A 13,151-nucleotide genomic window follows, 5' to 3' on the forward strand; every position below is an offset into this window, starting at 1 on the left:
TTTTTCCCTATAAGAACTAAAATAATCACAGGTATGTAAAGTACCGCAGAAGGGATACAGTCAATAATATTATAATAACTATGTATGTTGTCAGATGAGTGCTAGACTTGTCAGGGTGATCGACTTCCTAAACTATATAAACATCTAATTACTATGTTGTACACCTGAAACTAATATAATATTGTCTATCAACTGTAATTGATAAAGTTTTTAAAATGGGAAGAGTGGGAGAATATAAAAAAAAATTTTAAATAACCACCTATAGCTGTTACCTTTGGGGAAAGGAAATGGGAAGTAGGGGGAGGAAGTTGTCACTTTTTATTTTGTACTTTGTGAGTAGTATGAATTTTGTGAACTTACATATGAATTATTTTTGTTTCTTGCCCCCGCCCCCCCCTTTTTCTATTACAAGGGTGTTGGCTGGGACTGGCAGGAAGATTATGGAGCATAGGTTTAAAATTTTGTCATAAAAAAAAAAAAAAACTAATTTACACCCCCCCAAAAAATATTTCCCCAATTTACAAAGTATTCATCCTCTACTAATTCTGAAATATTTCATAAAATTTAAAGACTTTAAGAAGAGATTATATAAATGAAACTCCTATATTAAGATAACGGAAATCATGACACGTTCTACAAGCAGGGCTCCCAATACCTGATCTTAGTGATTTAATATCCACTAGACTATTCTGCATTCCCATTAATGCATCCTTTGAAACTTTGATTTGATACATAAGGAAGTATCAAATACAGAAATCTGATTTCAATAGGGAACTTCAAATGGGAAAAAAAGCTATCAAGAAATCTCTTAAATAAATCTAGGAAAAGAAAATGTCCAATATGCAATTATGTGACACAGAATAAAAATACATGGGAATTTAAGTTTTTTCATAGTATTTTCATCCCAATGTTGCAATCATTCAAAAAAATAAAAACAAAAAACAAAACTCCACAAAATTCCATTTCCTCTAAAATTCATCAACAAAAAAATTCATCATTACTTCAAGTTATATGTAAGATTGAAGTTTCTAAAGATCTTCAGAGTGAAGAACTTACCGATTCATGGCAGGATCATTCATGAAAGCTCGATAACCTTGCAAGTAAAACTTGCAGAGTGTCAGAACACCCAACGCAACGAAAGAAACCGTGAAGACCAAACCCAAAAGAGAATAAGGAGTGCTGCAGCATTCAGCAATACTAGAAAAAAGGGCGTAAATATTGACAGATAAAAATTTTTTACTTGGAATAGAAGCATGTGAAGTTTTCAAATAATCACCAAACTTGATCCAATCCTCATTAATTAAAATATCCCGAACCAAAATTTGAGATGAAATCTCCTAACCACTCTAATTTAAATCCATTCTTCTTATTGTTATCCTCACCTACATTTTTCTAGCCCTTTGGCATAAATATTCAGTACACAGCACCATATCGGAAACAAAGTCCTCTTTACTTTTATTCAGCATCTCCTTCAAACACATCATCTATCTCCTTAACACTCTTACAGGCTTAAATCTTGTGCAAACCTTAAGAAACATATAATTAACATGATGATAATATTCAAAAGAAATGTGTAGTTGTCCATTGTTCCTTCTGAAAAACGTGGGCTGTTCAAATTGTGCAGGCTGTATTGCTAATGTGGTAACATGCTGAAAGTGCCGAAGTGACCAAGCTGCTATCAGGCAGGCAGGGCCTATGACGACTTGGCAGCGCCCCCATCTCCTCTCGCTACAATAGCATCTTCCAGATTGCTGATGCTTTAACATTAATTTAATTTAGGTTCAGATAAATGCATTTTATTCTAGGTTATTTCAAAAGCATGTCCAAGAATATAGCCCAAGATCATTTAAAAATAATTTTAATATTGATATTCAACATAAAAGTTTGCTATGTATACCACTTATAAGGAGAACTCCAAGACCTTATACTAAAGCTTAGAAATACTTTCTTTCATATTTTATGGAATTACATTCAATACCTTCACTGAACATATTAGATATTAACTTATTAACAAGCATTTTGCAAATATGTAGAATACTATGTACCGATAGTTTGGATTTAGCATTCACACAGTATCTAAGAAATGTTCAAACCACTGTATCTTCAGTTTGAGAATCTCAGTGAAAAATATCATGTGTCTGGATGAGGAATTCATTCAGGCGAATCAGTGCCTGCCCTTCGCTGTGTGAGTAGCTCAAGGCTCCTGCTACACAGTCATCCTTCCTACTCAACTGCCTATAAGTTAGTTTTTATGTGAAATATGTGAAGATATCTAATTTTATGGAGACAAGTGTACATTATGATGAAGAAAAATGTCTGGTTTTCTGTTAGGAACCAAAATATCTATCAATCATGGTTGATAGCTAAAAGAATAAGCAATTTTATGGCCTTCTTACAAATCTAATTTCTAAAATGTCTGACATTTTTCTCAGAGAAACCATAATATGTTTAAATAAATTGTCCACTAATTTAAAAATAGGAAAATCATGGTTGAAAATAATATTAAAAATTTTACTTCCCTCTCATTGGGAAATATCTAAAAATTTTACTGAAAGTCCATAATATTCTTGTCTACATATTCAGAGAAATCTTTTACACCCAAACAGCATAATTTAATTACATTTTCAAAAGGAGCACATTCTTTTTCTCTTACTTTAGCAGAGAATATGGTGCTGTTTTTCAAAAGAGAGCATACTAAAGAAAACAAAAGGTTTCAACCCAGCTTTAGGGAAGTAAAAGAGTTTGGGAAATTTATAAAATTTTTCTTCCCGTCTCATTTTAATGAGATAATTTACTGATTTTAGTTTCTGTTTTATAGCTGCAAAAGAACTTTCTGTTTTTCAGTTTGTGTGCGCTTTTTGTTCGTTTGTTTAGTCTGGGTATTCTGGTAAACTTGCAATCCTCCGTTCTGTAAATAAGTTGTTCTTTGGCAAGGCAACACACAAATATAACCCAGCACAGGAGAGCATCAAGAAGTCAAAGAACAACACTTACAAAGATGTAAGTTAACCAAAGAACCATATGGGAACTTCTATATTAAAAATCACATTAAAGCATTCTTATTTTAAGAAGGGGCAATCTATCCTATGTATAAAAAAGGAACAGAGAAAAAAATTAGTTTGGCAAGATATCTAAGCTTCATCTAAAAATCTCAATATTATTTCTTAGGTTGTAAACAAGTCCAAATTCATTCACAGCGTATTGACTGTGCTTTATAATGTTGGTAACAAATCTGGTTTAAAACACAACCAACCCCAATCCCACACTTAGGTTATTATCTCATCACAGGATTTCATCTCTTTCTCTTTAAATTACTTTTTGGACTTAAAAATTCTGCATAAAACCTCCACTATAACATTTATAAAGAAGTAAATAGCAGTGAAACTTAATAATAAATTGGCCATTGAAATGTATCTGATATCAATTTATTGCATGTTTATAGACGCTACTTAATAATTAAAAGTGATACTTTCACAAAGTACAAAATCTGACTCAGTACCAATAAGTTTATCCTCCTTTTTTGTTAAAATAGGTATTGTCACATGACATTTTTATTGATATTGAACTTTGTATAACATTTCCAATCTTAACAAATAACATGCTCCATAAGGACCATAAATTTGCCTTAAACTTGTCACTCACTCCCTATACCACTGAGCGTGCAGTGTTCCATCATTTTGAATTGCTGAGAAACAATGGCTCCTTTAAGTAAAACTCAAGACTTTTGTCCACTTACCTATATTTACCTTCCAACAGGACCGTTTCATTCTTGCTTTTTAAAGTGTCACTGGGCCAGGGAATGACAATGTATACCCATGTGCTAGATTCTGAGGGCTTGAGATTCATATTCAGAGTGGAAAAATGACAAATGTGGATCTAGCACAAGCTCATAGCAAAGACACTGAAGTGGAAAAAGGACTCTAATGACTTAAGATATTTTTCTTTTAAACTAAACCTTAAAAACCAAGTCTTAGAACCCCTTTGGGTTAAACAGTAAAGTACTATGATACACTCATTTCACCAAATATTTGACTCTATCTCAATACTGATGCAAAACATTCAAAATAACAGGGCATAGTGAAAGCACACAGGTAAATCACAGGGTTTGAACTCAGATGGGGTTTCAGTGTTAGCGCTGCTTTTCTTAGCAGTATCACCTGGGCAAGTTACTCTTGGTAGTTTCCTCAGCCATAAAACGGTAATGATAATAAAGGCACCTATCTCTCAGGATTGCCGTAAAGATTAAATATGAGGAAAAGTGTGTAGTTGTGTGGCTGGCACATAAATACTCAATAAATAATAGATATTTTTAGTGACATATTTTTCTTTTACTGACCCAATAATTTAACTTGAAATTGAAAAACTATTTTTACAATGTGTTATGTATCTTCTCACAAATCATTTACCGCACTTTGGTCCATAGTGCAACCAAGTAGACCACATTATATTAGCACCTCCCTGTGTTGCCAGACCAAGGCAGCCACTGAATGAAAATCCTATCTTAATTAAATATGAAGTACTATAACATGACTGACAGAAGTTAATCTGCAAAACTTACTACTCCTAGATCCAAGTTTTCTCTTCCTAAGGTTAGACGTAGTATCATATGCTCTTACTAATTACCTTGTCAGGAAAAGGAAAAGAAGCCTCTCACGTGACGCAGGCTGATCTCTAGTGCTGAAATAGGAGTAAATCTGAAGAGCAAACAGGACAAGCCAGAAAACCATGAAAAGTACAGGGACCACCAGTTGGTTCCACAGGGACATTCCCAAGGCTAGAAGGCCGTATACTTCCACTACCTGAATAAGAAAATAAGATAGGAAAACATCTTGCATTACTTCAATAAATACTTTTGAACATAACAGTTTAATCTAAAGTCCTTAAAAACTGAATTGCTTTTATTAAAAGACTGTATCAGCTAAATTCCATCAAAGCTACCTATATACAGTAAACAGCATGTTTTTAAAAACGTACTGATTTTGCATTATTAACGCTTGACACACACTCATCAAATAGCAACAGTAAACTGCCCTAATAGTTCAGGGATGAAGTCACAATAAAGTCACATGCAGAGTAAAACTACATCAAAGGCAGTACCAGGTGACTTGGTAAACTTACTCATATCTAATCAAAATGATCAGGACTAGCATGAATGATGCAATATTATCTCTTGAGGGACTAGGAAAAAATGAAATGTAAAAGAAAGAATTTTTCAGGGTTTATTTATGTCATATATGAGAAATAGTTTGATGGGAGACAGAATAATCACTTTAGAAGATTACTCTACTATAAAGCAAAGATAGTTAGCAAGTTTTCCCCCAGACAAATCAATTCCCCTTGTTTCCACTGTGTATTTATCAAGCAACATTTCTCAGTTTGGTTTGCCAAGTACATTGACACAGGGATAAAAAGGTACACCTAAAAAGTTTATTGATCTACCATAAGTCAGTAAATTAGCTTTCCAGTTTATAAAGCAATCTCTCATGCAAATGAGTCTCATAATCTGAGAACACAGATGTAACCACATTTCTGGAGTTACTAAGCCGGGAACCAGACACTGGTAACCCAACAGGGTTCCTCCAGGCGGGCTACATGCTCTAACCTAAGCAATCTTGCTAGAACTCTCAATGTGATACCAGAATGTTTTAATAAACTATAAAAATCTTAAATTAAAAGACATAGGCTTGCAGGTTCCTCTGGTTTCTAATCAGTATCTCTTTCTTGGTAGGTAAAGATCTTTAAATATTACGTTGAGATACACTGACTTGCAGGTTATTTTAAATTAATTTTTTTCCATCTGTAAATCAAATGCTTTTTTTCTAAAATCTAGTCAAGATTAACCTCTTCCCCCAACTAGAAAATATTGGGGGCAAAAGGAAATTGTCCAACTAGTTGCAAAATTATTATTAGCAGCAAACTGATCATTGAGAGGTAGAGCACTTTTCCTCCTTTCTATTCAAGAAACAGATGACTAAAAAACCTGCCAGTTTTCATTTCTTGCCTATCGAATTCTTTCCAGGTCATGAATTTCATAACCTATAATTTATTTTCAACTATGACACCTAGTGATGCATGAATCTTATGGCAACCAAGAGAGTAATAAACATGACATTGAAAATTGGAGGCTTTGTCCTATGGTGATTAAATAAACAGTATCACGTCGTACTAACTCAATATCTACTGTTTCTGACAAACTAGGATGGCTTCACCAGATTGAATTCAAAGAAAAAATACAAAAAATTAAACTTGTCATTCTTTCTCTGAGTACAACCACAACCCTTCCCCCTGGAAGTAGCTCTTCACGAAGACAGAAAATAACCTCTTCTTTGGAAGATCTACTTTCAGGAATTGTCCAGCATTGTGTAAGATGAAGAAAGAAGGTAGAATTAGGCTAAGGCCAAGAGCTTAGGAAAATTTTTCTGGGAAATCTGCCCCTGGGGCCACAACAACAACCAAAAACCCTGCTTCACTTAGTAGTATCAGTTTGGTCAATCTGAGGGCTTCCTGTACCTTAAGGTCATATACACACAATCAAGAGGTAGAAGGGAATGCCCATTTCAACAACTCTTTTTCATACCAATGTCAGTTTTAAGCTCTATTTGTATAGTATACTGCAACTTACCAATTAAATCAAAGGGAAATATTTATCTCCTGAATATCTACTGTTTGTGTCTGGGAACAATTTGTTTTAGAGAAAAGCCCGAAAAAAGTAGGAGACAGAAGCACATTATATTGGCAAAATCAGTTCAATTACTATATGTAAATGTAATCCTTCATATTATCAACCAGAACTATTTTAACTTCTCAGTTTAAAAAAATTAGGCAAACGGGAGAAAAAGCTGCAGTCACAATACGACTATAATGGGGGGGGGGGAACCAGATTTAACCTGTGGGTATTTAATATCTGTCTTCGTTAGAATAGTTAACACATACTGAACATGGTTTGCCTGGCACTGAACTCATTTAAATCTCCCTATGAGTTAAGTACAACTGTTACTAGCTCCCCTATGCAGACAAGTGAACTGAAGCACCTACCCCCGGGTTACAGCTAGTAAACAGCAGCACCAGAGCACAAACCCAGACGGTCTGCTTCCAGCGACACCACTTTTCTTACCACCTCTCAACGGAACTTCATAACGCAGAACCTCACATGCTCCTACTTGGGTTGAAAATAATGGCTACTTTGACACCGTCAAACAAGACGTTACCATGACCAAGACCGTGAAATAAAAGTGAACTAAATCTTTAATACAGTTAATATTTATGTAGAATTTTATCTACCTGTGTGTGGTTGTCAGTCTTACCTGAACCAATTCTCTGTATGCCGACTTAGCAAGATTGTAAGGTACTAAAAGATTAGACCCAAGAAAATAGAGAACTTCCAATCCAGTAAAAATCATAGCAAATTTGTTGATGATAACAATTGTCTCCAGAGGAACAAGGCAGAGTCGGGCTAGCAGAGGAAGCATGTGAGCTGAAAAGAGCCAAATCTGCTTCGTTTTCATGACACAAGAGCATAAAGTACACACCACCAATTGACCTAAAATGGGAAGGAGAATGCATTTAATTTTGAGATTTGGTAGCCACAAAATGAAAATAAAAATCACTATTGATAAGGATGGTGACATGGCTTTTGAAGAAGTCTAATTAAGATCACTTAGATCAAATTTTAACATGTTCTATGAATTTTGAGCTGCAATTCCACAAGACTGAGTTGAAAAAAGCAGCACAAATATCCACTGGTCTTCATTACATTCCAGATGGCATGTATAATATGGAGAAACTTTAAAACTGTCTAAGTCGATATTACAATTCATGTACTACTGTTGTACATACAGCTCCTTTTACAAAGGTGCTCAATATTTAACTCTTCTGGTCTACAGGTGAAAGCATAAAATCCAAGAGACACAGCTACTTGTCCAAGATCATGCTCCAACAAGATTTATTCTGAGGTTTTTGATCTTGAATTGCTTTTACAGGCCCATGCAAGCCTTCCCAAATGGCTCAATAATTAAAGTTAAAACTGAAAAGTTTAAGCAACAAAATCTCACAGAAGGTTATGCATGATCATTACAGAAAAGTTACAAAACATGGAAAAGTTAAAAAAAAAAGAAAAACAACCTCAATCTCTTACAATCCCATGACCCACTGCTTATATCTTGGGTCCATTAAATGAAGAATTACATGTAAAGCCTTAGCATTGTATCTGAAACTCAATAAGTACTCAATACAACTTAGCTATTCATATTACTTGTTGCCTTTTCAGATTTATTCTATGCACATGAATATACACAAATACTTTGTGGAGATTTACATGAGGAGATTTACATACCATTTTACAACGAGCTTTTTTCATATAATACATATTATGCATAAATCTCGCCACACTAATAAATATATATATGTTACATATATGGTTATTTTTTCAGTTGTATGATATGTTATATTGAAATGTATACATGACATAATATTAGCATTTGGCTATTTTCAAGTATTTCATAGTTACAAAAAGCTTCATTATGAATAAGCTTGTACATGTATAACATCCTAGTATAAACTACTTGAAGCACATATCCTAATATTTTCTTAGACTCAATTCCTAAAAGTAGGATTAAATGAGTCAGAAGAAACATTTTATTAGGCTTTTGACACATGCTGGCAGACTGCACCACAGAAACCAAACACCCAGGGTACAGCGTACCCATTTTCCCATTGACGTGCCAACAATGAAAATAACTTAAAGAAGAGAAGGACAAGGAATATCTCCTAAGTTTCTTTTAATTTGTATTGTGTTGATAACCAGTAGCACTGACATTACAAATACGCGTATTACAAATTTTGCAAGTATTTGGTGAGATGCTTATTCATTTTCTTTGCCCAGTCTTCTACTAGGACATGTAGCCGTCTATTGTGTGATCAAGATATTAATCTCCTTTGCCATGTAACTGTATGTTCCCAATGTGTCATTTGTCTGAATGTTTTAATAGCTTTTCCCTTTATTAATATAGAATTTTTTATTGTAAGTAGTCAAACCTATCAATCTTTTCTTTAATGGCTTCTGCCTTTGGTGCCATGGTTAATTACATGTCTCCTTTTACTCAAGATTATACAAGTAATCACTTATATTTTCTTTTAGTAATCTTTAATTTAAAAACTAACATATTTGAAATTTTACAATAAGACAAAAAGTAAAGATCTAAGATTGTTTTTTCAGATGCTTAGTCAGTTGTCTCACATCTAGCTACTGGAATCATCCAATTGTTTTCTCATTAATTTGAAATGCCTCTTTAGTATACTTCCAAATCTTTTGTATATATGAGTCTGTGTTGGAATTTACTATTTTGTTTTCAATGACCTACTCAGATGACAGTACCACACTGTTCCATTTCACTGACTGGACAAGTCTCCTCTCATTGTTCCTTTCAGAATATCTTGGAAATTCATGAATACGTTACCTTCCAGATTAATTTAAGAATCATTTAGTATGGTGTCAGATAGGTAGTAGACTTACTGGGGTGACCACTTCATACGGTATATAAATATCTAATCACTATGTTGTACACCTGAAACTAATATAACATTGAATGTCAAATATAATTGAACAATAAATTTTAGGAAAACAAAAAAGGATATCTAGAAGTCCTAGACCTAATTCCTTCCCCAAAGAAAAGAATCATTTAGTAAAGTTCTCTTTCTTCTTGCCAATGAAAAGCAAAACAATACTTTAGGATTTTGTTTGTGTTCTATCCATATTAATGATAGAAGAATAGGAAAACAGTCACCATTTTTACACATTTATTAACAGTCTACTGTATTATAACTCATGTGGTATTCTCCCACAAAGTATTAATTTTAGCCTTTAAAGAACTAATATAACTAATATTCAAATAATGTGAAAAACATTCATAGAGGCATAAAAAAGAGGAAAATCCATTAAAAAAGAAGGAGGAGGAGAAGGAGAAGAAGAAGATGAAGAGAGGCCAACCAAGTGAAAAATGTCAACATGTTATAGGAGAGAAACCAAAGACATACCATCAGGCAATTAACTGGTTTTAGCCAGGCCACTCCCTACTGCTTCCCCCACCCTGGGAGGAAGATTACAGTTTGCTCTCTGGAGAAGCTGAAACTGGCGCCTGGACACCACGCACAGTCCAGGGCAGGTGACGTGCCCAAATGATAAAGGGGGATTAAAATAAAAGTCTGCACCAAAAGATGAGATCTCTCTAGATCTCCAAACACTGCTACCACGTTTGTTGCCACCCAGTTCTAGGACATAGGCTTCTCCTACAGGGGACAGTAAGATTCCTCTTTTGGGGAAACTGACCAAGTCCAAGTGAAAAGACCTACAAACACTTATACTTAGGAGTCCCCCTAAAAACAGCCAGTCGCACTTGAATATCAACTGTGAAACACAGCCCACTGGTAAGCCCTAAAGAGATTACAATCAACAATAACACACTGTGGACAAATGATCAGTCAAGGACTCCCAGATATTTAAGTAAAACTTATGGTTTAAGTGGTCTCAGGTGGGGCCTAGGCATCAGTGTGCATAATTCTTTATTTAAAATAACCAGGTGATTCTACTGCCGGCTTGAGAAACACTGCTGTCCCATGAAAGACGAAGACCAAATCAAACAGGAGAAAGATCTCAGAGGAAATGGAGAGAATGCAAGAAACAAAAGAAAGCTTCAAAGAGGTAAGTAGTATACCTAAGAAATAAAACACTATCATAGTAAAAAGTATTCAATAAAAACAAGCTCCTGGATATTAAAAATATGTAAAAGTGTTGGAAGATAAAGTTGGGTAATTTCAGAGAGTAAAACAAAAAGAAGGGGAAAAGGAGAGAAAAGAAAAATGTAACAGTAAGAAAGTTAGGTGCTCAATGTAGGAGAAACCTTAGCCAATTAACAGGATTTCCAGAAAGGGACAAATGAGAGAACATCAGGGAAGAAATGATCATGAGTCGAAAGAAGAGGCTTCTGGGGATTAACACCTGCGGGTGGAGAGGAGTGATGCAGGAGAGTCGATTTTCATGATAAAACTGCAGCACTTCTTGACTTTCAAGGAAATGCTTTAATACTAAGAATGGTTAGGAATTTTCTGTCTTTCTGGCGCATCTTCCTTTCATTGTGCTCACAACTATGACATTGAAATTTCCTCCTTCAGCATGATGGAGACTTCCTCTAAGCTCTGAACATTGCCATCAGCCTGTGCCAGCACAGTCAGTGCTCAGCTCTGGGGTTACAGGCTGCATTTATCTTCTTTCATAGAAGAATATGACTCATGTGCTATGATTCTCTTTAAGAGAAGACGACGACTCCTCTTTAGATGAAAGAAGGAAGGAATCGTACTGTTAGTGGAAATCTCTCCTGTAGCTCAGAATGAGCAGGAAGTTGTTTATTGCGATGTGCCTATTCCAAGTGGTAATTCTGAATAAACCAAAATCTCAATGTACTCTTTGGATTTCAGAATTCCACTATTAGAAATATCTCTAAGAAAGCTGCAACCCTAAGAAATGATGCCATATTCAAATTACTTAGTTTTTCATTAAAAGTTCATTAGTGGAATGGAAGAAAAGGAGTAGAAAGTTACTTTAAAATCAAAGTCAGAAGAAAACATGCTACTTAATAGTTTATGGATTTTGTTTTATTTCTAATTAACTGAATCTCAGTTGAGTAAACAGATCATCATAGCCACTGAAATGAACAATTAAAGGAAATATGTTTGAGATTTATACTAAACTGCATCTATCACAGAATAAAAGAGAATATTTTACAAGCTTTCTACCGAAGCAAATATTTTCATACTTGAACGTTACCATTATTGAATATACCAACTCATAGAATATAACCATAAGGCAACATTTTTGTCTCCTACTGTCTTTTAAAATCCACTCTGTGAAGATTAGTGTTCTCCTACCCCTAAAGTTAAATCCCATTAACTTTTCTAATAACCTAGCTGGCTTAGGTTACACTTCTCAATCTAGTAATAACCAAAACGTTGAAACTGATTTAAAGTTGAGGCTTTTCCCTTAATCTAGCTCAGGCCTCCTACGGCACTATGGACAGAAAAAGCTGCATTGCCAGAGTCGGTGGAGCACTTATGGCAGGATTCTCCCCTTTTGTTTGCCAGCACCATCTCCCTCTCTTCCTGACTTACTCATGATTGAAGCAGGTAGGGAGGAAGGAGACGGAGGGAAGTAGCCAATTCTTACTCAAGTGTACTCTTACAAGGATATGGTATTGCTGCTCCCTGGAGTTGGGGTAATTTAAAACTGATCTTTCTCCCAGGCAATTGAATGGGTTATTCTGAGACTGTTCTCATCACTGGATCTCATCTGCAGTAACCCTCGTGCTTCTTATGGACGCTTTCCTGGCTGTTCTTGGTGCTTTCCTCAGCTGTTGGAAATCTGGAAGTTCAATCTCTGTTGGGGTCTTGTCATCCTTCTAAAGGGCTCTTTTGGAAAGACTTAAGAAAACCCCAAACACTCTGGAGGCCTTCATCTAGTCCACAAGAAACATCCTTTGCCTACACAGATTAGGAAATACAGAGAACCCTACAAGACATTTTCACTACACAGTCAGAAAACTCAATAGCCAGCCAGCCAGTCCACCTTTGGTCTTTATATCAAATTACAATTATAATATGAGGCACATATGTAATTTTGAATTTTCTGGTAGCCTCATTTTAAAAACTAAAAAAAAAAAAAAGTGAAATTAATTAACAATATATTTTATTTAACCTAATATATCCCAAATATTATCATAGACATTCAATCTATATAAAGAAACTAACAAGACATTTTGCATCCTTTTTGTACTAAGTATTACAAAACTGGATGTGTGTTTTACACTTACAGTATATCTTATGTGGACTAACCACATCACAAGTGCTCAGTAGCCAAGCCACATGTGGCGAGTTTGGGACGGTGCAGCTTTAGATTTTGTGATGTGGTCAGACACTAGTCCACAGTATACCCCCCTAGTCACAAAAGACATGTGACTCTCCAAATGCTCCACCGCAGAATTCTCGAGTTTAAGGCCTGGGGAGGTATTTCAGAGATAACAGTTCTCTCTAAAGAATCCTCTTCTATCTCCAACATTCAACCTTTTAACACCTTCTGCATGGGTAAGGTTAAGAACCACAAAATG

At 35.0% G+C, this 13,151-nt stretch overlaps 1 protein-coding gene across 4 annotated transcripts in view; it reads right to left on the reverse strand.

Annotated features, from left to right (window-relative positions):
- Nucleotides 1-13,151, reverse strand: part of RNF145 (ring finger protein 145) — a 44,692-nt gene that overhangs the window by 9,962 nt on the left and 21,579 nt on the right. For all 4 annotated transcript variants that reach the window (XM_033096571.1, XM_033096569.1, XM_033096570.1 and 1 more), the window contains 3 exons: nt 7,305-7,540; nt 4,624-4,799; nt 1,057-1,197 (listed from right to left, as the gene is read on the reverse strand). In XM_033096571.1, coding sequence (XP_032952462.1) covers nt 1,057-1,197; nt 4,624-4,799; nt 7,305-7,540 — 553 coding nt within the window. The remainder of the gene's footprint in view (nt 1-1,056; nt 1,198-4,623; nt 4,800-7,304; nt 7,541-13,151) is intronic.

The sequence above is a fragment of the Rhinolophus ferrumequinum genome, chromosome 24 (genome assembly GCF_004115265.2).
Source record: "Rhinolophus ferrumequinum isolate MPI-CBG mRhiFer1 chromosome 24, mRhiFer1_v1.p, whole genome shotgun sequence".
NCBI lineage: Eukaryota > Metazoa > Chordata > Mammalia > Chiroptera > Rhinolophidae > Rhinolophus > Rhinolophus ferrumequinum.